The 25,282-nt window shown below is 38.5% G+C and overlaps 1 protein-coding gene across 4 annotated transcripts in view; it reads left to right on the forward strand.

Annotated features, from left to right (window-relative positions):
* Positions 1 to 25,282, forward strand: part of igsf21a (immunoglobin superfamily, member 21a) — a 194,242-nt gene that overhangs the window by 102,331 nt on the left and 66,629 nt on the right. For all 4 annotated transcript variants that reach the window (XM_085274826.1, XM_085274825.1, XM_085274827.1 and 1 more), the window contains 2 exons: positions 12,421 to 12,542; positions 23,645 to 23,763. In XM_085274826.1, coding sequence (XP_085130952.1) covers positions 12,421 to 12,542; positions 23,645 to 23,763 — 241 coding nt within the window. The remainder of the gene's footprint in view (positions 1 to 12,420; positions 12,543 to 23,644; positions 23,764 to 25,282) is intronic.

Raw genomic sequence — 25,282 nt, forward strand, 5'->3', positions numbered from 1 at the left:
TGCTCCACATCGAAAGGAGCCAGCTGAGGTGGTTCGGGCATCTGACAAGGATGCCCCCTGGGCGCCTCCTGGGTGAGGTGTTCCAGGCATGTCCCACCGGGAGGAGGCCCCGGGGCAGACCCAGGACACGCTGGAGAGATTATATCTCTCGGCTGGCCTGGGAACGCCTTGGTATTCCCCCGGATAAGCTGGAGGAGGTGGCTGGGGAGAGGGAGGTCTGGGCCTCTTTGCTTAGGCTGCTGCCCCCGCGACCCGGCCTCGGATATAGCGGATGAAGATGGATGGATGGATGGCATCGCAGAATTATGCAATCATTGAACAAAGCATAGCAATAACAAAAATAATGAGATTGTGCCCATTCAAAATAGTTCTTTGTACTTAATACTAATGGTTTCTCCCTTTGGCATCAGTGATGAGTACCTTCATTTTTCTAGAGGGTAGAGTTGTCCATTCTTCTTGAATAATAAAAACATAAAGCCATCGGATCCTGGAAATTCTTGGGTAGTCTTGCATGAAGTGCACATCTGATATTTCCCCTGAGAAGCTCAATGATATTGAGGTTAGAAGATTGTCGTGGCCACTCCAGAACCTTCACTTTTTTGTCCTCCTCCCCTGTCCAGTGAATGGTTGATTTGGCCTTGTGTTTTTAATCATTGTCACGTTGGAAGGTCCAAGTGCTTCCTGTGCGCAGTTTTCAGACTGATGAGTGCAAATTGTCATCAATTTTTATGAATATCCCTGTGCTTTTGTAGCTCATATATCCCCAAAACATTAAAAATCCACCTCCATGTTTCAAAGTACAAGTTGTGCACTTTTCCCATAGACTTTGTGGACTTCCCTCCAAATATAGCATTTATGGTTTTGACCATAAATTTCACTTTTGGTCTCATCACTTCAAATGACTTACTTTTGACTTACTTTTGACCAAATGACATACTATTTTGTGGCCCTGGCTCAGTAATGGCTTTTTTCTATTTTTGTGCAAGTGCCTCCTTATTGCGGATCTTGAATCTGTCATGCCACTTTCTTGCTGTTAAACCTGTATTTCAGCTGAAGTAGCATAACAATTTTTCTTTATATCCTGACCAATTTTCGTGACTGCTGAGGCTGATTTTTTGTTGGTCTACCTGACCATCGCTTGGTATCAACAGAAGCACTTTGGCTTTCTCCATGACTCAATAGCCAATAAAGTCAATGCAGCTCTTAGTGAAATGTCCAGAGGTTGCAATAAGAACTACAAAACGGGATGACTATAAACAGGCACTACTTAACCATCAAATACATAACAGGTGTGGTATCAGCCAATTAAACCAGGATATTTGTATGTATATTATAAACCCAACTATTTATTTATAAGCAAACTTTTGATCAGGGCCAATTGGTTTTTCAGTTGTCATTCTCTTTTATGAAGGGGGGCACACAATTATCTGATGAATTACTTCACTTCACTGTCAGATAAGTAAATTTAAATAAAAGAAAGAGTTTCTGCACGATCACATGTAATGATTTTGTCATCTTTTCCAAAAACTTCATAAGAAATTATGCCAGGATATGAAAACATGAGCAAAACTGTAAAAGCATCTGTAAGTCCGAAACAGTTATGAAAGACATGACTACAGTACTCTGGTTAAGCCAAACCACTTAAATAAAACCTGAAATTAAGAATTTCAGTTACATCTTGACTTGTTTAAAATCCCCTGTAGTGGTTTACACGGGAAAATTACAAAACAGTCTGTTTCTGTCCAAAAACATATGGCCATAGCTCTCTTCTGTGTTTAGTTTTTATTTATTTAATTGTTGAAAAGATCCAATTTCTGTAGATGAAATCTGTCATTCAGTAGGACCTTGCTTTAACCTTTTAAATGTGCCCACATCGTAATCCCAATATGAATTTCTGCTTTCAACCAATTTCTGTCAGAGAACAATGCTGGTGATAAATTTTCTTGCAGTTTGAAGGCAGAAGATGCTTTATCATAATAAACTCACTCATAAAATTTATGAAGAAAACAAGAACCTTTGTCTATTTTAGCATTCTGCTAAATTCAGCATTCTGCTCTATGCTCGCGACCTGCTTTGTGATTTATGCATTCAATAACATTCCCCACATATCCATCAACTGGCAGATGCAGATGGTGGCTCCAGTAATCTGGAGGATAGGGAAGAAGAAAAAGGAGAGGAAGAGAACTGTGAAGTTGCAAACATATGCAGACTCGTTATGTCCACAGTGGCCTTGATGTCTTTTAAGACCATCTGTTTTCCAACTTGTGTGCCCTTTTGAGTCAAAACCCATATGTGATATAGTAGAAAATGGCAAAAATGTTGTTGGACATGGGTTTGGTGGATAAAACTGCATCATTAGTCGAATCATGAAGGGAAAAAAAAAACATCTAGAATTTTCTTTAACAAGTCGGTTGCAAGAACAAGTTGCATGCAGCTGGATTATAAATGACACACATCATACATAGCACAGCAGGGTTTTTTTGTAACCATCTTGTTAATTGATAACTTACTGACGCACATAAATTGCCTGGGGTGTTGTAGTTAAAAACACTCATGCACAAAGAAGTGTGTTGACAGTTATCTTTCAAAGTAAGTAACACAGAGGACACTTTTACTTATTTCACTTCTGCCCTGCACACACGTATTACAGGAAATTATAAATTAGATGGACTTTGACACAATACATTATCAGTGTTAAGCACAGTCATACTAATTTGTTGGAATTATGTCATTTGCATATCAAGCGACACGCACATGCAGTTACAGGGACAATTAAGTGGCTCAGGGTGACACAAGGCTGCACTAGCCTGGAGGTCAGACAGGCTTAAGAGTGATTCAGGCTGGAAAAAACAGAAGCTCTGGGAGTGCAGTAAAAATGTGGCATGTAATGAATTGTCAGAATAACATAGAATTTTAAGATACAGAAAAATATCACATGTAATTAGATTCTAGGAAGTTGTACAGAATTATGAAACTGTCTCATATGATGTATGTGTATTTAGTTGACAGTCAATTATGACCACAAAGCAATATGTACACTATTATGATGAGAAACAGTTTGTTTTAACTGGGGAAGAAAGTGAATAAATCATAAACTGCATTGTATTATATTATCCAGCCATCCTCTTAACTACTTGTCCAATTCAGGGTTGTGGTAGATGGAGATGTGGGGAAGGGCTTAAAGCCTATTGCATCTGTCCTAGGGTGAGACGTGAGGTACACTGTGAACAGGTCGCTAACACACAGAGACAACATTCACAGTCACATTCACACCGACAACCAATTTAGAATTATCAATTAATATGCATGTTTTTAGACTGTGAAAAGAAACTTGGGGAGAACACAAGCAGGTGTAGGGGAAACATGCAGAAGTCCAGGCCTCACTTTTTTTTGTCTGAATTTGCACAAATGTTCATTCAATGAACTTCACAGATCTTGATCCTAATGTTCAAGGCCACATCATGTTCATGTGAATACAGTATTTTGAGATCATTAGGAGGGCATCCACTCCACAAATGTTTAATTCTTTAAAGAAAAAAAAAACTTCAACAATTATTAAAGGTTTTTTATTTTTTAATCATCTGTTCTATCATTGGCACCCATGATACTCTTGAAATGGTCCGCATTTGAGTGCTGCCCGGATCAACCACATTTTTCTATTGTTAGCTAATCCTCTCCACTGAGCAATTTGGTTAGAAGTGCTTTGCTTAAGGGCACCTCAGTTGTAATTGCTTAGAGAGATGAAATGGCATGCATTTTTCTAAATTCCAGAACCACTTCAGTTTGATTCACAAAAAGTCTTTCCACTTTTTGAAAGACCCCTCCAGTGAAAACTTGGAATGTTGTTAACATATCCATATGGTGATTTTTTTTTATATGCTAGCTTATAAGATAGCTCATTAGCGAAATAAGCAGTCAATGCGTAGGATGAATATTTCCCCCGTAGAAATGCAGTGTACCAATAACTTGTCAAAATTATGTATTAAAACAGCTTGTGCATATATTTGCATATTCTTAGATCTGCACATACAGTACTAAAGGATGGAAACATGTAGAGTGTATCTAAGCTATTTAAGGCATGAAGTGAATTATATTTTCATGGAAAAAATCAATATGTGTAATTTTAATGTCTTTTTGAGATATAATCAATGTCTGGAGAAGAAGTTCAAAAACTGTACTGTAATAATGCCCAGGACATGCTGCACTGCTTTATACAGTGCCTTTACAATAACCAATATACTGTAGATCAGCAGTCACCAACAAGTCTGACCTGCTTTGATCTCATCACCTCCTCGCTGTCAGCCCACAGACAGCCTTTCTCCCTCAGAATGACAGCCGTAATAACCATCTCTGGATGGCCTTGTCTCAGATGGCTTTAGATAACACGCTTGCATAACACTCAACTGCCTGAATTTATACCGTCGCTGTGCCTGACCCTCACCCTGCTACCTCTAGGGTGTAGCTGAATGCAGCTGGTCTGTTCCTGTTGGTGGCATAGTTTTCATGAAGCCCAGCTCTTATCCTTGTATGTAATCTGGCAGTTCCAGCAGCAGCCAATCACAACCTGCTTGTAAGCTGTAATGCTGGAATCAAAATGCCTGACAGTAGAGCTGGAACATGTGATACTGATAACATGCTGGAAAATGATTTTACTACAACAGTGCTGTGCTCCTATACTTTGTATGTGCATATAGCCATTGACTGAAAATTTCTTATACGAAAGGCTCACATTTCAGATATGTAAGCAAAGCCACTGACCGTAAAACACTCACATGAATAGATTTTTTTTTTAAAATCTTTATACTGACAACTGCCTAAGTATGATGTTATCAGTGCAAACTCTGCTTGAAGACCTGATAGCATCACAAGTTTCCATTATATTTCTAGAGGTAATATGGAAGTAGCAAAAGGGACTATCACTGTATTTCCATGGCTGCTGGCAAGTGTCTCTCAAATAAATATTCGCAAATTGTATTTGATGAGCTAAAGCATTTTGAATTAGTTTTATATGCTTTGAAGCAGTCTTACTGTTAAAGGAATTGTTAGATGAACCGTTCCTACAAACTCAGGTTTTTTTAAATTTAGTGTGGCACTGTATTATCAACCCTTTTGTGCATCAAAGGTACTGTATATGTTTGCAGCGTTGCAACCTACCAGCTTGAATTAACTGTGCTTCCCCACAGAGTGTAGTGACAGACAGAGGGAGGAGAGAAGCCTGTCATTTGAAGCATGAAATCCCGTTAACCAAGTCCTCTGTCACTCAGCACCCACTAGGGAAGCACAGCATGCAGAGCTGTAAACTCACAGGTTAAGAGGCAGGGCCACCAATGCTGCATACCGAATCTTCTCACTGAGTGAAGATCAACATTATACAGTACTTAGGTTTTGCAGATCCACACTTTGAAATACGCCTGCATTGTCCCTGTTGTTATACACACAATACTTTCTATTAGCACTCATTGATAATGTCGTAGCAGTGGGATAATAGGGTGGAATCGAGAAGGCAATACTATCAAAACAGCAAATTAATATATTTTAATTACTAAAGTAATATCCAAGTGAGAGTCAAGTAATCAACAGTTTTTATAGCTGAGTAATATTGCATTGAAATTTCTGTAATTTCGTAATATCAAGCCAGAGGCTGGAGTTAATATTGTGGAAACAAATGTAAGATTATGAGACAAAATCAGTTAGTAATAGTGTAGTTAAATGGGTAAAAATAATAAAACATGGTAATATCTGTGCATTTGATTATTATTTTTTTTTTTTTGCTTTTCTATCACTTTAAAGGCAGTTATCTCATAATATTAAGGTAATATTAGCTCATGGGATTTCCATATTAGGATACTACTGCCATATTAAAAGAGGGCATAGCTGTCCAGTTTTGTACTTTAATCCCCCAGGCTCCTTGGCCGCCAGAGTACAGGAATGGCACGCATGTACACTCCATCCATGGGTGTTGGCAACTGTTGTGAGTGGCTGCAGACTACAGTCTGGAACAAACCCGCCCAGTTTCACTAGAGTAAAATTTCTTCTTTCTTAAGCTGAGGGGCAATAGAATTTGACCAGAGGAGGAAATTAAGTATGCGGCTTCCAATGCAAATATTTCCTCACTCTGCAAAAGGGTAGACTGATTCTTTTAATTTTCACCTCATAATATACAAATTCAAAATGCAGACATGAAATGTGCTGTTTTGATCTATTTGACAGGGTGACTGGTTCAAATCAGTGGGATATGAGGATGCTTATTTTCACATAAGAATTTAAGTAGAGAACAGAAAATTTATCAGGTACGCTATTCAGGGTGTAGCCAAGGAATACCCTCGTGTTCGGGCTGGCACTCCCCCCTTGGGTTTTCAGTGTATCAAAGAAACCGTGGACCCTTCGTAGACAGTGTTCACATATTTGAACAGTTTTCTAATACGTGCTTCCAGCAGAGAGGAAGTGGCAAAAAACACCAGGTTGCTGTTACGCATCTGTCTAATGGCACTTGGCCCCAGAGGCACTGTTGAGCACATATAAATTACTTTGTGCTCATGGCAGGTTTTCTGACTTTGAGACATTTCTTGCTAATCCTGAAAAATTGTCATGTCTTGGTCAGGACAGACAATACTACAGTGATAGACCATGAGGGAGGCACTCGATCTGTGGCACTACACGGGCTGGCTTACAATCTGATGATGTGGAGCAATAAACAAGTCTATGGGGAGTAGGACTGAACCTCGAAATAACCCACCAGGTGTGGGACAGACTCTGTCGGGCAACCGAAAATCTGTTCACATTAAGTGAAAATGTGTATGGTCCTTTGTTTTTTATACGAAGAAACTAGGGCATGCCACTAAGATAGGACGTACTAGCTCACCCATAGCCAAATGCACTGGTAACACTAGTTACCTGAAAACTGAGTAAGGCATCCCACAGATTGGGTGTGTCTCTGTGGCACACAGATAACAATCTATCAATTACAGATACTCCTGACTTCATCTTATTATGTGCATAAAGCACATCATTTACTCCATTCCAGCCTCTATGCCACCATGGACATGACCAAAGAGATGGCAAAATACATCATGGAAATTACTGTAGAATTGCAAAAGGCTGGAATGATCCTCAAGACCATTGTCAAGAAACTGTTGCTGCCATTATTTGGAATTGGAAGACATATAACACGACTATTGGTCACCCTCATCTGTGAGTTCAGTGCAAGATCTTGCCTCATTGAGTGAGGTTATCATGATAAAGGTGGTGGACCAGCCAAAAACTACATGAGACGAGCTTGTTAATATCTTCAGTCACATAGACCACCATTGGTAACGCACTGCAATCATGCAGTACCGCATGGTCCCCTTGCTCAAGGAGGCACATGTGCCACAGAAGATCTAAATGATTTAGAGAAGCTTGGGGAAAGTGCTTTGGACCAAAATCAAACTCTTTGGCATCAACTTGACACGCCATGTTTGGAGGAAAGAAATGCTTTGAGAATGACCCAAAGAACACCATCCCCACAGTCAAGTAACAGAGGTGGAAAAAACATTATGCTTTGGGACTGTTTTACTGCAGAGGATACTGGATAACTTCAGCACATTGTGGAGCCAATGGACCATGTATTGTAAAACCTTGGATAAGAACCTACTTCCCTTAGGAAGAACACTGCCGATGGGTCATGGTTCTTCCAGCATAACAATGGCCCAAAACATACTGCCAAGGCAACAAAATAGTGGGTAAAAAAAAGAAGAACAGTAAGATCATGGAGTGGCCTAGACAGTCTCCAGACAGTCTCCAGACAGTCTCCAGACCTCGGTACTTGAGAAAATCTGTGGATGGAGCTGAAGGTTTCAGTTGCCAACCAGCAACCAAAATTTAAAGAGTTTCTGTAAAGAGGAGCAGACCAAAATCCCTTCTGAGATGTGTGCAAACCTGATGACCAACTACAACAAATGTCTTAGAGCTGCGCTTGCCAAGAGTTTCCCAACCAAGTACTAAGTCATATTTCATCTACTTATACATACTTATTTTACTTAATGACATGCAAGTCAATTTAAAACTTTGATGTCCTTTTATTCTGGATTTTTGGTTAATATTCTGTCTCTATCCAGTAAAGTGAGAGTACTTTAAAAAATATAGACTGTCCATTTCCTTATTAGCAAACTTACAAGTTTATAGGAGATCAAATAATTGTTTCCTCCACAGCATTGTAGAGGAAACTTATTATTTGAACTTATTTAAGTAATTCAAGTAATTTGACATTCTGGGACACAAGTTCTGTATTTTGCATTATTGTTTCGGTACAGAAATGGCAATTTTACAAGACAGTGTCTCCCAGTTTTTCTAGCCGGTTTCAAAATGACACTTTGTGACATAATAATATTAGGCAAATTAGCATGGAAATGAAGGAAAGTGCCAAGCCAGGTCATGACAATGAACTGATCATCTCTTTTGTTAGTCTTTAAATGAGGGACTGAATGGAAATAAATCTGAATGGGAATAAATCTTATTAAGATATTATTTGAAAGCCATGCTGTTGACCATCTTATGAACGTGGTAGACTTTGCATTCAGATCACAAAAAATGCTAATAAGATATGAATAAAAAATTTGTTGAAAGCCATTACCATCTAATTATTATACACCATATGAAGAACATGCTTAGTATAATTTTAATTTCATAGGTCTTCCATGGCTTTGTAAGTAGAGACTAGAAATCCTTTGGAAACTATGCACAGTTACATTTTTTTCTAACTTGTTTCAAAAATGGTGTAAAAAGACTTTCTGTAGTGATTCTCAGACTGCTGCCTGAAATTATAAAGCAGGATTCAGGTTGAATCTCTCACAGTTGGCCCGCAGTGTGTTAGCTGAATTTCCTCCAGTGGCTGCTGATGCAGCTGCAGCCTATAAATAGGCCCACCCTAGACAGGCGGAGGGGAGGAGGGCTTTGGTTAACCCCTGAGACCCAGTCCTAATCTGACCCCAATAATAGCAGACATCATTAGAGAGGCATTTCAGCTGACTGGCCAGGAAGGATACAACCTCTGTCTGGAGAGATTTTAGGATTGCAACATCTCAAGAGAAGCACAGGACTCTGGTTTAAGCACTTTCAAACTCACCTCGTTGTTACCTCTCTGTCAACCTACTCTTCTTTTGCCACTTTATGACACAATGTAGACAGGAGAGAAGTAGCAAACTTTCTACCACCCATTCTCGCCTTTCATATCTCCAGATGGCAGAGTGTTAGAAAGGTTTGGTGCTTCTGTGCCTCATGTGCATTGCATGGCCTGGATTCAACAAAGCAGTTGTAGCAAAGCTTTGCTTCCCCAACGGTGCTTTTCTGCAATCAAAGAGTATTCATCTCCCTCTTGCCCTCCCTCTTGTAGAGCCATTTTGGCACAGTTTGGATCTCTTTTCACCCTCCCACTCTCTCTCCCTTCTCACTGTTCTGTCCCTTCCATAGTTAGTCTTGGTCCTCTTGAGGGGATAGCAAGACATTCACTGATGTGTAGATTGTATCAGATTTATTACACAGAGGTTTACAGGTTAGTCTTAATTAAGAGGTGAAATCATTAAGAAGAGATAGATAAAGAGAGGGTGCCACTGAGAAGACCTGTCTTAGGCAGAAATCTTCTCTCTGGTCCTTAGGGCTTCTAGACAACCAGAAATCTAACACCTGCATTATCCACCAGATTTTCCAGGAGGAGGACTAAGCAATAGTAATGCTTGCTGGATTACATAGACTGTGAAAGAAGGCAGCAAGGAAATATCCCCAACTCAGCTCAGTACTTGAAGAACAGCTAATCATATTTGCATGAGTTTATTCAGTCTTCGAACTTTAAATTCAGCAGCACTTTGAAAGTAAAGGGAAAGTAAGCCTTCATTTGTAGGATTTGTTAATTTCTTAAAGTTGCAAATGAAAATCAGTGTAAATGATTACAGTCATGTCTTCTTTCTTTCCTATGCCAAAGTAGAAAATATCTGGTTAGATCTGAATGTCTCACACAGCTTTAGGCATGCCTATGCATCTGACACGAACTAATGAAACCCTAAAAATCTGAAGATATGCAACCCCTTTTTGGAGATAATCCACAAGTTTGTTTATCCTTTTTATTGCTTTTGTGGTGTTTTTCCAGCGCATTTCCAGGAGACTTGGCAATTAAACACTTTGATGTATTTTTTCTGGATTGTGGTAATGATGTTTGCATTTCTGTAGGTGGAATGCTTTTCTTCTTTAGCTCCACTAGATACGGTTATTGCTTCTCACATTCTACAAGGATTACAAATAAAATGATATATCCTCAAAGCTACCCGGCTCAAATTGGGTACTTATTACCTAAAGTGTCATCTCAAGCTAAGGTCATTAGATTGAGTCAAACCAGCCCTACGAACACATACAGGAACTTGGTGCAGGTCTTACCGAAACCATTCTTCATTCTTTTAGAGAAGGACTCTTTCTTTTCCAGTGTTTTAGTTTGAGCTTCAAACCATCACATGTTATTTTATTTTGCTATTGTGCTTTAAGAAGACCAAACTAAATATTGCTTTTAGTTGCAGAACTCCTGCATTTTTGTCCATTCTTTTGCAATATATGCCTAATTTATTTATTTATTTTTTTGGCTCAGTTGATTGTCCAAGGTTAAGGCTGTCTTGTATGTTATATTTAATGACTAATACTGCCAAAACTAGTTGAACAGCTAGTTGCATTTTTACAAGGCATAGACCTACAATTCAAAACAAGCAATCAAGGAAATATTAAGGACCAATAAAAATGATTGCGCTTGCTGTCTAACATTAGTTGTTCAAATTATTTTTTGACTGACAGAAACGTGCAAATACAAATAACAAAACTCTTTTTGTAGAATTGTATTTGATCTAGTTTCACGTATTTAATCGCTTACTCAGGCACTATTGCAGTGTGAAATTGAGTGATACAGGCAAATAACTGGAAATGAACCATTCAAATTTCAGTGACAGTTTTGCTGCATAATTCATTGTTATGAATGTGTGCTTCACTCTGCATTAATCTGTAACGTATATTACTTTGTCTCAGTGGCATTTTATTTTTTTCCATTGGAATGTGCTGTCTCTCGATTTCCAATATGTGTATGGCACCCATATGAGATACCATTGTACAATATGGAAATAAAGTTAATGGAGGTATGCTTTTAAAGTCTGAAAAATCTATTTCATGTGTGGTGTTGCACAAGTATGTTAAACAAAAAATACCAGTTTTCCTCCTTAAACCGATCTTTGTAAAATAAGCATTACTGTAGCTACAGTGGTGGGACAAGTCTGACTGGTTTCCAGATGTGCTTTTGCTTTTAGAGGCTGCTCTTAATCTCCCTCTCCTCTTCTATAGTGGTCCAAATAAACTTGCTTTGTGCTATACATGTGAAGTGATATTAAAATAAAACAGATGGGCACAATCCTTTGATTTTGTTCACAACATCCGGAAAACTTCCTCTCAAAAATCTTAAGTTAGAAAGTAGATGAATGCTTTTTACGAGCAAGCATGTTGACCTTTAATATTTAAAATCTGTTTAAAAAAAAAATCCCAGCTCCTGCCAAACCGGTGGGCCTGTAACCAAGAAGAAGTTGTTTGTTACAGGTAACTGGGGTAATTTATTTTCACACTCCTGCGCTTTTCGTTGTTTCAGCATTGCCAACTCCCTCTGCAGAACCTGTTAGCAAAATAAGCCTAAGGCAGCAAGCTTTCTCTAGAGGCAAGGGGTCATAGGAGTTACCCTACATTCACAGGGAACAATTGTTTGCTGATATAAGTACAATTTAGCCTTTTCTTTACATGAGACCATGTGTATTTTAGTATGGACTAATCATGAAATCCTTTGACATTGTTTATTCAACTGAAGTGATTTGTTTGGATCAGAACCAATCTTCTCTGGCAAACAGAAGAAGGATCCATGGCTCACCAACAATGTCCTTCTTCAAAGCAGCATTAGGGGCTGCTTTGAAGTGAGTTTAACACTCCTGTGACTACTGGAAAGGAAAGAACTGCTCGATCATCTACCCAGAAAAAAAATGAAACAAGACCAGTGTTTGAATATCCTCTTCTGCTATCTTTGTCTTGTCACATGCTATTACCTCTACAGAAAGCGGACTACTTGTCACATGCAGAACACTGTACTACGTCAGTCTTCATTAAGATTTATCCATGGCCACAAATGAAGCCGAGAGACTGTCTCTTCGAGGTTATCGTGTCAGCAGATTTTTAATCCCTTTGCCATTAGACCTTATAATGAATAAACTTATCATGAATCAATGAGGTAATTGCAGGCAGGATTACTTTGTGCACTCTCAGGCCATGTGACAACAGTTTATTCATAAGAAAAGCTCTAGGGGTAAAAAGGTTGCTCCTGTCCCATTCATCACTGGAGAATTCACCTTAGTAATGCTCTCTCCTTTTGCTTCACAGGTCACAGATGGAGGTACTATCAAGCAGAAAATCTTCACCTACGATGCTATGTTTAATACAAATTACTCTCACATGGAGGACTACCGCAGGCGTGAAGACCTTGTATACCAATCAACTGTCCGGTAAGCCTAAAAATGAATTCAGTTTTCTTGTTTTTCATAATAGATTTGTTTTGCTGCAGTGGTGAATTGTAAAATATTAAACTCACTGTATAATCAAACAACCTTCTGACACTGTGATGAAATGCACTAAGATGAATTCCTGTTCGGTACAACCCAACTTCATTCCCAGCCATCTGCTGGTGGTCAGATGAGGCCAGAAGGCCAGACTCAGTGACCGAGCAAAGGGGTTTTATTACATGAGGACAGGAGGCAGTGGCAAACTCTAATCATCAACTCTGCACAGGATAAAGTCTTTAGTGTTAAAGATTTATCTAACATCTGGTCAGGCTGCCCTATTATGTAGTGGTTTTATATATCCCAGGTAGCAAACCCAATCTCTTACACTTGGAGCGATGCAGCACATGGAGTTGAGCATGTGCTTCACCTATATTTGAAGGATCTGTTATCCACAGGATACATAGTACTGCTATGTATACATTAACAAGTTTTACTAAGTTGCCAAGAAATTGAGAACATCAGAGTAGGAGTCTCATGACTTTGGTTGGCTTGATTACACATTTAAGGCATCCCAGGGACGGCCTTCTTTTACCCCAGGCCTTACAATACGGCTGGCAGCTGTCTGCATATCTCCGCATTTCTCTCTCCCTCTGCTTTGGGTCTTCTCCTGTAGATATCATTATTTGAATGCTTAGGAAACGCTGGCCATTCATTGCCCTTGCAACTTCATTCAAACCCAGAATGCTTCACACTTTGCATCCTTTTTGTAATGATCCCACTTTCATCCTTCCTTTTCATCTCATCTTTATCCTGCTGTTTTTTGTTGTTGTTTTTTTGATTTGGCTCATGTACATTACCTCGATGTATTTTCTCTCCTTTTTCTTTCTATTCTCTTTTCTCCTGTGTGGTGTGTCTGCCCAGCTGAAAATGATTTATTTAGACAATCCTACTATCCCTTTGGGACTGTAGGCGTAATCAAAATGGAATGGCGTACACACTTATATTCACACTAACACGAAAACATGTTTGTACACAGCAACAAAAGAAATGACCAACCACATGTGGACACATCCATATATATATATATATATATATATATATATATATATATATATATATATATATATATATATATATATATATACACAAAGTCTTCTACAGCGCACTGATCAGTTGGTTGCTACCTGCACCCGTACAAGAATGCTAAGCCTGTGTTAGTCATCCAGAGAGACATGTGGGATTCTGCCACAATCACACCGTTTTTCCAGTCAAGAAAGACTCCCTGGTCACACTCCTGCTTTCATTGTGTCTAACAGAAACTCAGTGCTTCTCATAAATGCAAAAAGCTGAATTTTTACTCACTGTATTCACCCGTTTCCACTTTAGAATTGTAAATCTTCTGTACAAAGCCTTACCACTCTGACGAATGGAGCTTTATGACCAAAAATGATTGCCTCAATATTCTGTAGCCTTTATAAACATGGAACATTGTGCAGGAAACTTCAGAGCTTTTGTATAATCTAAAAGCTATATGTGATTATGGTACTATTATAGTGTAGCAATAATAAAAATAATCCTTCCTACATCTTGCAAATATTCAACAGCATCTGAAGTCACACTGATATTGGTTCATCTAAGATTTCCCAGTCTTGTTTGGCTTCAACAGCTATTACTGTAATCTTTCAAAGAACGACAGCAGCTGTGACATTCTGCATCTTCAAGTGTCAATACATAGATTAGTTCTTGTAAGGGAAACAACAGATCTTGCACATAACTAGTGACCCTGGAAATTTGATATCTATTCAGGGTCCAATCAAAAGCAGGAGTTTGCTGCTTGTCATAAAAGACTCTTTGACTTGACATCAGTTATTGGTTTAACACATCCTGTATAGGCCACATGTAATAATGTAGCTTTTTATACTGAGAACAGTACGATTTTTATGATGATTGTTTGCAGTCACAGCACTTTTTTAACATTACTAATGGTGCACAGTGACTTGAGATACAATGCATTTATCTGCCACTGCACAGCCTTTAATTGACCATTTTTTCCTTACACTTGACCACTTGCTGTTTTGGAAAACCCAACCAAATTGGATGCAGGTTTCATATGTGTTCCTTAACTTTTACACATTAAAGTTTGACTGCAGTTGTAAAGTCAGATCTTCTCTTCCACTTGAGGTTTCTGTAAATTCTGCTTTAGTAGTGCAGATAAAAAAAACTAAAATCTATTTTGAGGCTGATATTGCTAAGTTATAGAAAATGGACATCTGTTACCTTGGCTCTGTTGTATAGAAGAAATGTGTTTAAAAAGAGTAGGAGTTTTAGTATAATGTTCATCCAAAAATGCAAAGCCTGTATTTTATATTAATGTATTTGATATTAATGGATGCCTATTAAGAGAACAAGTTAAAGTATAACTAAACTAAAATTCTCTTTTTACATAGAGTGCTGTTCCCATACTTTTTGTGAGGTGCCAGCAGATGTATAGTTTTCATTCATGCATTCAGCCAGCCATACAAACCCCATTTTGTTTGTATGATTACATTTCTTTTTTGCTACATCACTTTTTATACTTAATAATAAAAGTCTCGTAGTCTTGGCTGTGTCAGCCTGAAATTTAAGAACAGTTGGTGTACAAAATCATTTTATTTATTTTAACAGTTTTAAAACTATTTAGATTATTTTAACATACAATAGACTGATGATCCTATCCAGGATGTACCCTGCCTTTCACTTGGTGACAGCTGGATTGGGCAACACTGAATCAGATAAGCAGAATAAAGTGGATGAAATGGATTATTGTAGCAATTAAAAGTAAATAGTGCCCGACTATTTTATGTTGAATTACCGTTAAACACAATTTTAAAAAAATCATCTTTTGAATCTGTTCATTTAAATCAGCAGTTGCACCACTTGACATTTGAGTATTATTATTGAGTATAAAACATGAAAAAAAAAACATGTTTTTGAATGGATTGAAAATGTATTCAAACTGAAAAAATATAGAATAAACTGCCACAGGTCACATAATAACTGAGTCATTCATACAATCTCTCTTTTATAAAAGCAGAAAAGCAGTTAAAGCAGATTCATACTTTTGTCATCACTTATTTATTGAAACAAAAAAGAGATAAGAGTAAATTAAAAAAAACCATTCCATAAACTGTTTGTGTAAAATATTTTAATGGTGGCACACGTCTTTCTAAAGATGTTTAAGTACCCTCTCACGACTCCTGTTTTCAAAGAAATGTGCATACAGTACACTATTGTAAGATATAATTGCAGGGTGAAGTGAAGCTTTGCATTTGTGATGAAGAATGAGTAATGGCTTCACAAATTAATGTACACTGAATGGGGCTTTAGAGTTATTTTAATCAACAGAAAGTCTGTGTGTGTGTGTGTGTGTGTGTGTGTGTGTGTGTGTGTGTGTTCTTTGTGCGTTTCGTTTCAATTTGGGCGTTTACCCTTCTTTCAGCAATACCTCCATTCTTTCTACCTTTTTGTCACTGTGCTCTGCTTTTTGCGTTTGTGTGGATTTCAATGCATAAATCCTAAGTACTTAGGGTAGCAAACAGCAGGACTATAGTGTTGGGTAAGGACAGAAAGATGAGCTACATCAGCACTTAGTATAATGCAACCACAAAGTAGTGAGTCTGTCACACTCACCGAATCACAGCATTATCCTGATTATTTTGTTTCATGCTCATTCATTAAGGAAACAGATGACTACACACCTCACTTCGCATCCCGTCCTCAGCAGTTTATCTCTGCTTTTCACCATCTTACAACTGCCAGTCTTTACCCATTCACCCATAATGCTTCAGGCCAGAAAGAGTATCTGACAATGTGCTAGTTAATTTGATGCAGAGATTGACTGGATGAGCTATCAGACACTACTCTGGCAAGTCTTCTCTTTTTCACTCTCCATCTAGGCAGTTGCATTTTCTTGCATTTGTAGGCAGAAGAAGTTCTAGAGGAAGGCCTGCATTACAGGAAAACTCCTAGGGGACAATCGATCTCTCTTTGCGGTGTGCTGTTTTTGCCGCTCCTCCATGGGGGCCCATTGATATCGACCGCCACTGTGTACCTGCTGTTTTGTGTGTGCGTGTTTTAACATAGGACATTTTGTAGTTTTCAGAAATTGTTTTTTTTTCTTTTTAATTTAATTACCTATATGTTTGGTTTGCTGATAATCTTTTTAGTTCCGATGGCTGAGAAAGACTTTGATTTAACTATCTGCTATGGTGTCATTGCCCAAACACCTTTTTACAACTGACTGAGACCCAAATTTTCACAACAAATGAAATAAATAAATAAATAAAAAAGACAAATATAAATAAATAAATGTGATGGTGCTACATTTTATTTGTTATAAACCTAGCTGATAAATGTTGTGCTGCTGTGGTTTAGTTGTAGAACAACTCAAAATAGCCATGTTTACTTAACAGTTTGTTTAAGCGCCCCTAATAATGCTGTTCACTAAACAACACGCATTTAACTGTGTTGATGGTTCTTGTGATGTATGGGTGTAATCAGAGCAGTAATATGAAAGAAAATAAATCAATACTAAAATGACTTTATTCTTTTTAAATTGAGATTCATACCAAACAAAAACTTCAAACATTAGCTGACCTTTTAATAGGAAATAAAAAAAAACAGCAATAAAGCTTTTTTAATAGCGTTGGAATCACATGTATAATTTCAGGGGGGGGGGGGGGGGGTCTCAGTGGACCAGCACTTCTCAAATGCATGGAATCGAGGATTAGAGAGGATGCTGAAAATTTAATTCCACCAGTCTTAATATTTAAAAGAAGTCTCAGTGTTAGGAGTACAACCTTTCCTCTTTCCCAAGTCCAGACAGCTAGACACATGTGTCAAACTAGCTGTCAAACTGTAAGAGACTCCAAGCAGGTAGTCACTCAGAAATGGTTTGATTTGAGGTTTCTTTCTTCCACAAATTCTTCCACATCTTATCGTTATGGTCCTTCTTTTTGGACTTGGTAAGTTCCGTCTCTGTCTTGGTTTGAATCCATGTAAGCAGTACAGGGAGTGCAGAATAATTAGGCAAGTTGTATTTTTGAGGAATAATTTTATTATTGAACAACAACCATGTTCTCAATGAACCCAAAAAACTCATTAATATCATTGCTGAATGTTTTTGGAAGTAGTTTTTGGTTTGTTTTTAGTTTTAGCTATTTTAGGGGGATATCTGTGTGTGCAGGTGACTATTACTGTGCATAATTATTAGGCAACTTAACAAAAAACAAATATATACCCATTTCAATTATTTATTTTTACCAGTGACATCAATATAACATCTCCACATTCACAAATATACATTTCTGACATTCAAAAACAAAACAAAAACAAATCAGCGACCAATATAGCCACCTTTCTTTGCAAGGACACTCAAAAGCCTGCCATCCATGGATTCTGTCAGTGTTTTGATCTGTTCACCATCAACATTGCGTGCAGCAGCAACCACAGCCTCCCAGACACTGTTCAGAGAGGTGTACTGTTTTCCCTCCTTGTAAATCTCACATTTGATGATGGACCACAGGTTCTCAATGGGGTTCAGATCAGGTGAACAAGGTGGCCATGTCATTAGTTTTTCTTCTTTTATACCCTTTCTTGCCAGCCACGCTGTGGGGTACTTGGACGCGTGTGATGGAGCATTGTCCTGCATGAAAATCATGTTTTTCTTGAAGGATGCAGACTTCTTCCTGTACCACTGCTTGAAGAAGGTGTCTTCCAGAAACTGGCAGTAGGACTGGGAGTTGAGCTTGACTCCATCCTCAACCAGAAAAGGCCCCACAAGCTCATCTTTGATGATACCAGCCCAAACCAGTACTCCACCTCCACCTTGCTGGCGTCTGAGTCGGACTGGAGCTCTCTGCCCTTTACCAATCCAGCCACGGGCCCATCCATCTGGCCCATCAAGACTCACTCTCATTTCATCAGTCCATAAAACCTTAGAAAAACCAGTCTTGAGATATTTCTTGGCCCAGTCTTGACGTTTCAGCTTGTGTGTCTTGTTCAGTGGTGGTCGTCTTTCAGCCTTTCTTACCTTGGCCATGTCTCTGAGTATTGCACACCTTGTGCTTTTGGGCACTCCAGTGATGTTGCAGCTCTGAAATATGGCCAAACTGGTGGCAAGTGGCATCTTGGCAGCTGCACGCTTGACTTTTCTCAGTTCATGGGCAGTTATTTTGCGCCTTGGTTTTTCCACACACTTCTTGCGACCCTGTTGACTATTTTGAATGAAACGCTTGATTGTTCGATGATCACGCTTCAGAAGCTTTGCAATTTTGAGACTGCTGCATCCCTCTGCAAGATATCTCACTATTTTTGACTTTTCTGAGCCTGTCAAGTCCTTCTTTTGACCCATTTTGCCAAAGGAAAGGAAGTTGCCTAATAATTATGCACACCTGATATAGGGTGTTGATGTCATTAGACCACACCCCTTCTCATTACAGAGATGCACATCACCTAATATGCTTAATTGGTAGTAGGCTTTCGAGCCTATAAAGCGTGGAGTAAGACAACATGCATGAAGAGGATGATGTGGACAAAATACTCATTTGCCTAATAATTCTGCACTCCCTGTAGTCAGGACTGTGGATAAGTGAACTATGGCTTTGTTTTAGAGCTGGGCGATATGAGATTTTTTCATATCACGATATGTTTTTTTCATTTCAGGCGATAACGATATCTATCACGATATAAGCCAAATAACTATATTTGTAAGATTTAAATGTGCCGTTGCTCACAAGTAAAATGTGAAATAATCAGCAGCTTGTTTTTATTTAAATATTTATTCCCCATAATAAGTTCAACAGGGTAGATGTACTTAAGGAACATGAGACTTTTTCAGATAAATAAAGGCAAATATTGCAAACTACACAAAAGGCAGCCGCTAAAGCGTTTAAGTTTCAAAATAGAACAAACGAAACAGACTACTAAATTGTCAATTCCACTTAGAAACAAAATATTAATTCTAAAAATAAATCTTAGTTTGTTTTACAGAAGAACAGACAAAACTGACTAACTTTTGTCAATATCAAATAAACTGAGAACTAAAAGGAAATTCTCAATCTGTCCTTGTTGTATAGCTTAGCTTTTCAAACAGTTTTAACAGTTACTTTAGTCTGACAAAAGCCGAATGACGAATTAGCGCTTCCAGTCAGAGACTGAGGCTACGTCCACACGTACACGGGTATTTTTGAAAACGGAGATTTTCCGTTTTCGTTTTAAAAAAATAATCCTGTCCACACATAAAGGCAGAAATGAAGAAAAACGCTGCTAGGAACATGCCAAAGCAGCAGGTGGCGCTAGATTCCTAACCGTGCAGAAATGTTGGCCAATCAGAAGTCTAGAAGCCTCGGTGGGAAAAAGTAAACAAAGCTGGGGCATAGAAGCAGAACCGAGTCGTATGTGTGGAGGGACAGTAACTGTGTGTATATGTAAGCATTTAAACACTGCAGAGAGTAGAATTAACAGTAACAGTATTGTAGAAATTCATTTCACCGAAACAATAACGTGGCGCACAGTGTGACGCATGCACCAGTTTATTGTATTTCCAGACTTGCTTTCGGCACAATTTACAGTGCACGCTACTCTGTTTTTTGTCAGACTTGAAATAGCCGAAATACCTTCACACTACGGAACTTCTATGGCTCTTCCGTTCGACAATCTCTCCGGCATTGGAACCATCATCTGTTTTCTCTTCGGTCACGCTCGGTTGATTTTTCTAGTCGGCACACTCATTTCCTCCATTACGCGCTGGCTCCATTACCCGCTGGCTGCTTCCCAAACAAACACACGTGCGGCTTGGCACTTGTGCTGTACGTAACAAGTCACACGACGTGACGCTGCGGCTGTGATTGGTTCGGCTCTGCGCTACTTAATTTGGATTGGCTGACCTTTTTTTTAATTTTAATTTTAATTTTTTTATTTTAAGAGGACAAGAGCGGCGAGGTCTATCGCAATAGCTTAATTTCTCTATCGAGTAAAAGTTATATCGCGATACATATCGTTATCGTTCTATCGCCCAGCTCTACTTTGTTTGCAAAAACAAAGCAATGGACTACATCAGCATTTACCATAATAAAACCAATTACCCAACACCACCACAGAGGGAGAGTCACTGTGCTATTCTCATCACTTTTATTCAGTAGTGTTAAAAAAAAGTGTTGCCTGTTATATACGTATTCCTCAAGTGCTATGGGAGAAAACCTCAGTGTTCCTATTCATAGTATCTATCCATTTTTCATTAGGTTTTCTAAACACTTGAAGAACCAGAGAAATAAAACACATGTAGAGCACTTGTCTAATCAGCAGGTACAAACTTCAAATGTGGTGTTTTATTTCCTATTTCTTAATTATTCATGGATCAAAGATGTGACAAATCATACAGTGGTCAGATAGAAGTCTCAGTAAACATGTCTGAAACAGGTCTCTCTTGTAGATGAGACATTAAGTCTCAATGGGACCCCCTGTATAAATAAAAGTTAAATAAAACAAACACACACAGACACACACACACACACATACATACACATATGTATATATATATATATATATATATATATATATATATATATATATATATATATATATATATATGTATATATATATACATAGTCACACTGTTTTGACTGCTCTCCAATAGGGAGCGCTCCTCTCCTCCAGACACGCACCTATATGCATACACACACAAAAACACAGCTGAACTCATTAAAGCCTGGCTGCTAAGAGCACCCTGCTGCTGTTCTAACAGAGGTCCCCGTCTGAAACACCCGAGCAGCAAGGACAATTGTCCCTGTTTTGTGGGCATAAATCACAGGAGCTAAATGTGACTAGTGGTGTCTCACTTTGATTATCACTGTTGACATATTAGCTGAGTACAGAATACAGATTGTGCTCTTGTTCTCTTTCAAAAATGGCCATTTGCTATTGCTGACTGGATAATCGCTGCCTGTTGTTTCTCTGCAGAATTACAGATGAAAAACAAGTATAGTGAAAGCTGTTTTCTGAAATATACTTTTAGGGTTTTCTTTTTTGTTTTTTTATAAGAACACTCTACACTTATCTTTCATAGAAAAAAGTGTCATACACCGGCAACAGGGTTGTCAAATGTACCAAAGACATTTGACAACCCTGTTGACCAAAGTCAGTGTATTTTCATTTGAAGGATGCAGACGATAGCAAAAGAGTGATACTTTTTGACTAAACTTTTTGACTTCTGAATTCTGACACTCAACTGATCTGTAATCTGAACTAAGGATTTATTCAGTCTATGTGAGACACTGATAAACTTTGTTTTGTGGGATCTTTTATTCTAACAGACATCGTCAATGTCCGATTAATTTATTAAAAAATGATGGATGAGCAAAAAACTGATACAGATGGACCCTTGGTCATTAATGGGCCTGCAAAAGGGGCTCGCTGTTCAACTTTTAGATTTGTTTGCGTGTGTGTGTGTTTACTGTCATAATCGTTCCTTGTAGTTAACTAGTTAAATCTAGTCAACTACAAGGAACCATTATGTGATGGGATCCTGACACCCTCGAATGCACCTGTAAAGTTTTGTGACTGTAACAAATCCTTTTTAAAATTTGGCCTTGTGCTCACCAGTTTAGAAAATATTACAGTTTCAGTTTAAGTAAGTCATTCACTATGTAGATAACTTCTTCATTTTCAACGATATTCTCTACCATTTTCCTGGTTGCTACTACAATAACATATTCCATAACAGAAACACTTCCTGAAGGCCAAACTTTGGTTTTCATGGTTTATGTTGGGTGGAGCACTGACGCTCTGGGTTTCATTGCTCAAGGGCTGGGCTGCAGTCATCTCTGGACTCTGGATTAATTTTGATAGCAATTATACACGTGCATTAGGGCTGTTTGATATAACGATATATATCGGATGACGATATAAAAACGTCTATCGTTTCATTTTACGCTATCGCTTGTTTCATGGTGTCGCAAAATAAACTGTTTACAGCAATACTTTTTCAGCATTTTGATGGTCACTGTAGTGGCTATATTAATTTCTTAAAGTTCTCTCTTTCTCTTATATTTAATATAACCACACTACTGACAGACAAGCGCCTGTTTTTATGCGTTGTTGTTAGCAACAACGACGGTAACACCATCGCGTGTCCGCTTGTTTATGTTCCACATAAACCTTTCACAATAAAGCTCAAGATCCTGTTGAGACTTTTCAAAATAAACTGAATCACGTGAAAGAGCAGATTATTTACGGATGAGAATTAAAAAAGAGCCGCCAGGTGCTAAAAAATAAACCTTAGACTCAAACGTTAGAACAGGCTTTTCCCCGCAGCACGCCGTGTAATAAATACTCACAAAGAAAACGGCGGCCTTCACAACTTATGTCTAGAAATGTATAGTTTCATGCATCTGTTAAAACACTGGACTCCAGCTACATGACGCGCAGCCGGAAACACTTTCCGCAAGTCGAGCTGCCCGAGATTCACAGAATTTACAGAAAAAAAAATTTTCACAAATTTTTGTGATTTATATCGTTATCGGGACGATAGAATTCTTATATCGGGATATAAGATTTTGGTCATATCGCACAGCCCTAACGTGCATCATGACTGAACCTTTACAAGGCTGTTCTGTTGACACTGATTGTAGCTTGCCATCACCAGTGTGTGAATGTGTGTGTGAATGGGTGGATGACTGGATATGTAAAGCGCTTTGGGGTCCTTAGGGACTAGTAAAGCGCTATATAAATACAGGCCATTTACCATTTACCATTCAGTTTTTATGTGAAAGTGTCATGGTTTGCACATTTACCTGACAAGCAAGAGTGCCTTGGTTTAATCCCGAGAGGAGACACAGATCCCTTGGGGATTGTGTCAGGAAGGTGTAAAAATCTCCCAAATTAAACATGTGGCACTACCTGCTGTAGTGACCCCTAGTGAATGAGGGAGCAGCTGGAAGTAGCTTCTGTGAACACAAATAGTTATCTTCCCATGTATGTACTTGCTAATCTAATTGTTTTGTTGTCAGATGTTAGTACAAAAATTGAAACATGAGTATCAACTCACAGTGTAACCCTTTACTTTGCAGACTCCCAGAGGTCAGGATCTCAGACAACGGGCCTTATGAATGCCATGTGGGCATCTACGACCGGGCAACAAGGGAGAAAGTTGTCCTGGCTTCAGGGAATGTTTTTCTTACGGTTATGTGTGAGTATCATCATTTTAAAAGCACCAAAAGTCAATGTCTTTTTGGTTAAAATGGGATGCTCGGGTGGGACATGTATTGCATGGCGAGGGACTGTTCAAAGTCTGCAGGTCAGACAGAGAGAAAATACTGAAAAACTGGTTGTGCTGCTCGCCTGCAGGCAAGGGAGAAGCCTCTTGATCACTCAAAAGACTGAAGCTTCAATATGCGGTGCCATAGGGGGATGTTTAAAAAAATGATACAGAGATACTGTTTTCCTGTATGTCAGAAGAAATCTTTTTTACCCCAAAAAGAAACAAAAATATTAAACAAGTGTTTAAAATAATGCAAAGTATTGTTTGCAGCTCCATTTAGCTCAAATTTCTAGAAGTTAGATATAATTTTACTGTCTTTAAAAAAAGGAGTATCCATTTCATTTCTTTGATAATACAGTGAGACAATCTTTCTATTTCAACGTTTATTTCCTGAACTAACCTTAAGTTGTGTGCGAAAAATATTTGCACATGCCCATCATCCCTGATCTTTCCTTCATTTGCCCTAATTTGAAGGAAAACATGTAGCATACTCGATAAAAATGAATATTTACATAATCAGATTTTTTTTCTAACATGTGTGATCAGTTGTTTTGCACTTGGTATAATTTTGAGAATATCTGTTAGCACACTGCTGTGTGTCAGGGTTTTGTGGGATTTTCTTTTTTTAAATTTCAATTCAATTCAATTTTATTTATATAGCGCCAAATCACAACAAAAGTCGTCTCAAGGCGCTTTATATTGTACAGTAGATCGCACAATAATAGATACAGAGAAAAACCCAAAAATCATATGACCCCCTATGAGCAAGCACTTTGGCGACAGTGGGAAGGAAAAACTCCCTTTTAACAGGAAGAAACCTCCGTCAAAACCAGGCTCAGGGAGGGGCGGGTCGATCTGCTGCGACCGATTGGGGTGAGAGAAGGAAAACAGGATAAAGACATGCTGTGGAAGAGAGACAGAGATTAATAACAGATATGATTCGATGCAGAGAGGTCTATTAACACATAGTGAGTGAGAAAGGTGACTGGAAAGGAAAAACTCAATGCATCATGGGAGTCCCCCGGCAGCCTACGTCTATTGCAGCATAACTAAGGGAGGATTCAGGGTCACCTGATCCAGCCCTAACTATATGCTTTAGCAAAAAGGAAAGTTTTAAGCCTAATCTTAAAAGTAGAGATAGTGTCTGTCTCCCAAATCTAAACTGGAAGCTGGTTCCACAGAAGAGGGGCCTGAAAACTGAAGGCTCTCCCTCCCATTCTACTTTTAAATACTCTAGGAACAACAAGTAAGCCTGCAGTGCGAGAGCGAAGTGCTCTAATAGGGTGATATGGTACTACAAGGTCATTAAGATAAGATGGGGCCTGATTATTTTAGACCTTGTATGTGAGGAGCAGGATTTTGAATTCAATTCTGGATTTAAAAGGGAGTCAATGAAGGGAAGCCAAAACAGGAGAAATATGCTCTCTCTTTCTAGTACCTGTCAGTA

This window comes from Mchenga conophoros, linkage group LG5 (assembly GCF_057382185.1).
Source record: "Mchenga conophoros isolate Kocher_MC1m ecotype Shallow Benthic linkage group LG5, M_conophoros_male_GT1.1, whole genome shotgun sequence".
Lineage (NCBI taxonomy): Eukaryota > Metazoa > Chordata > Actinopteri > Cichliformes > Cichlidae > Mchenga > Mchenga conophoros.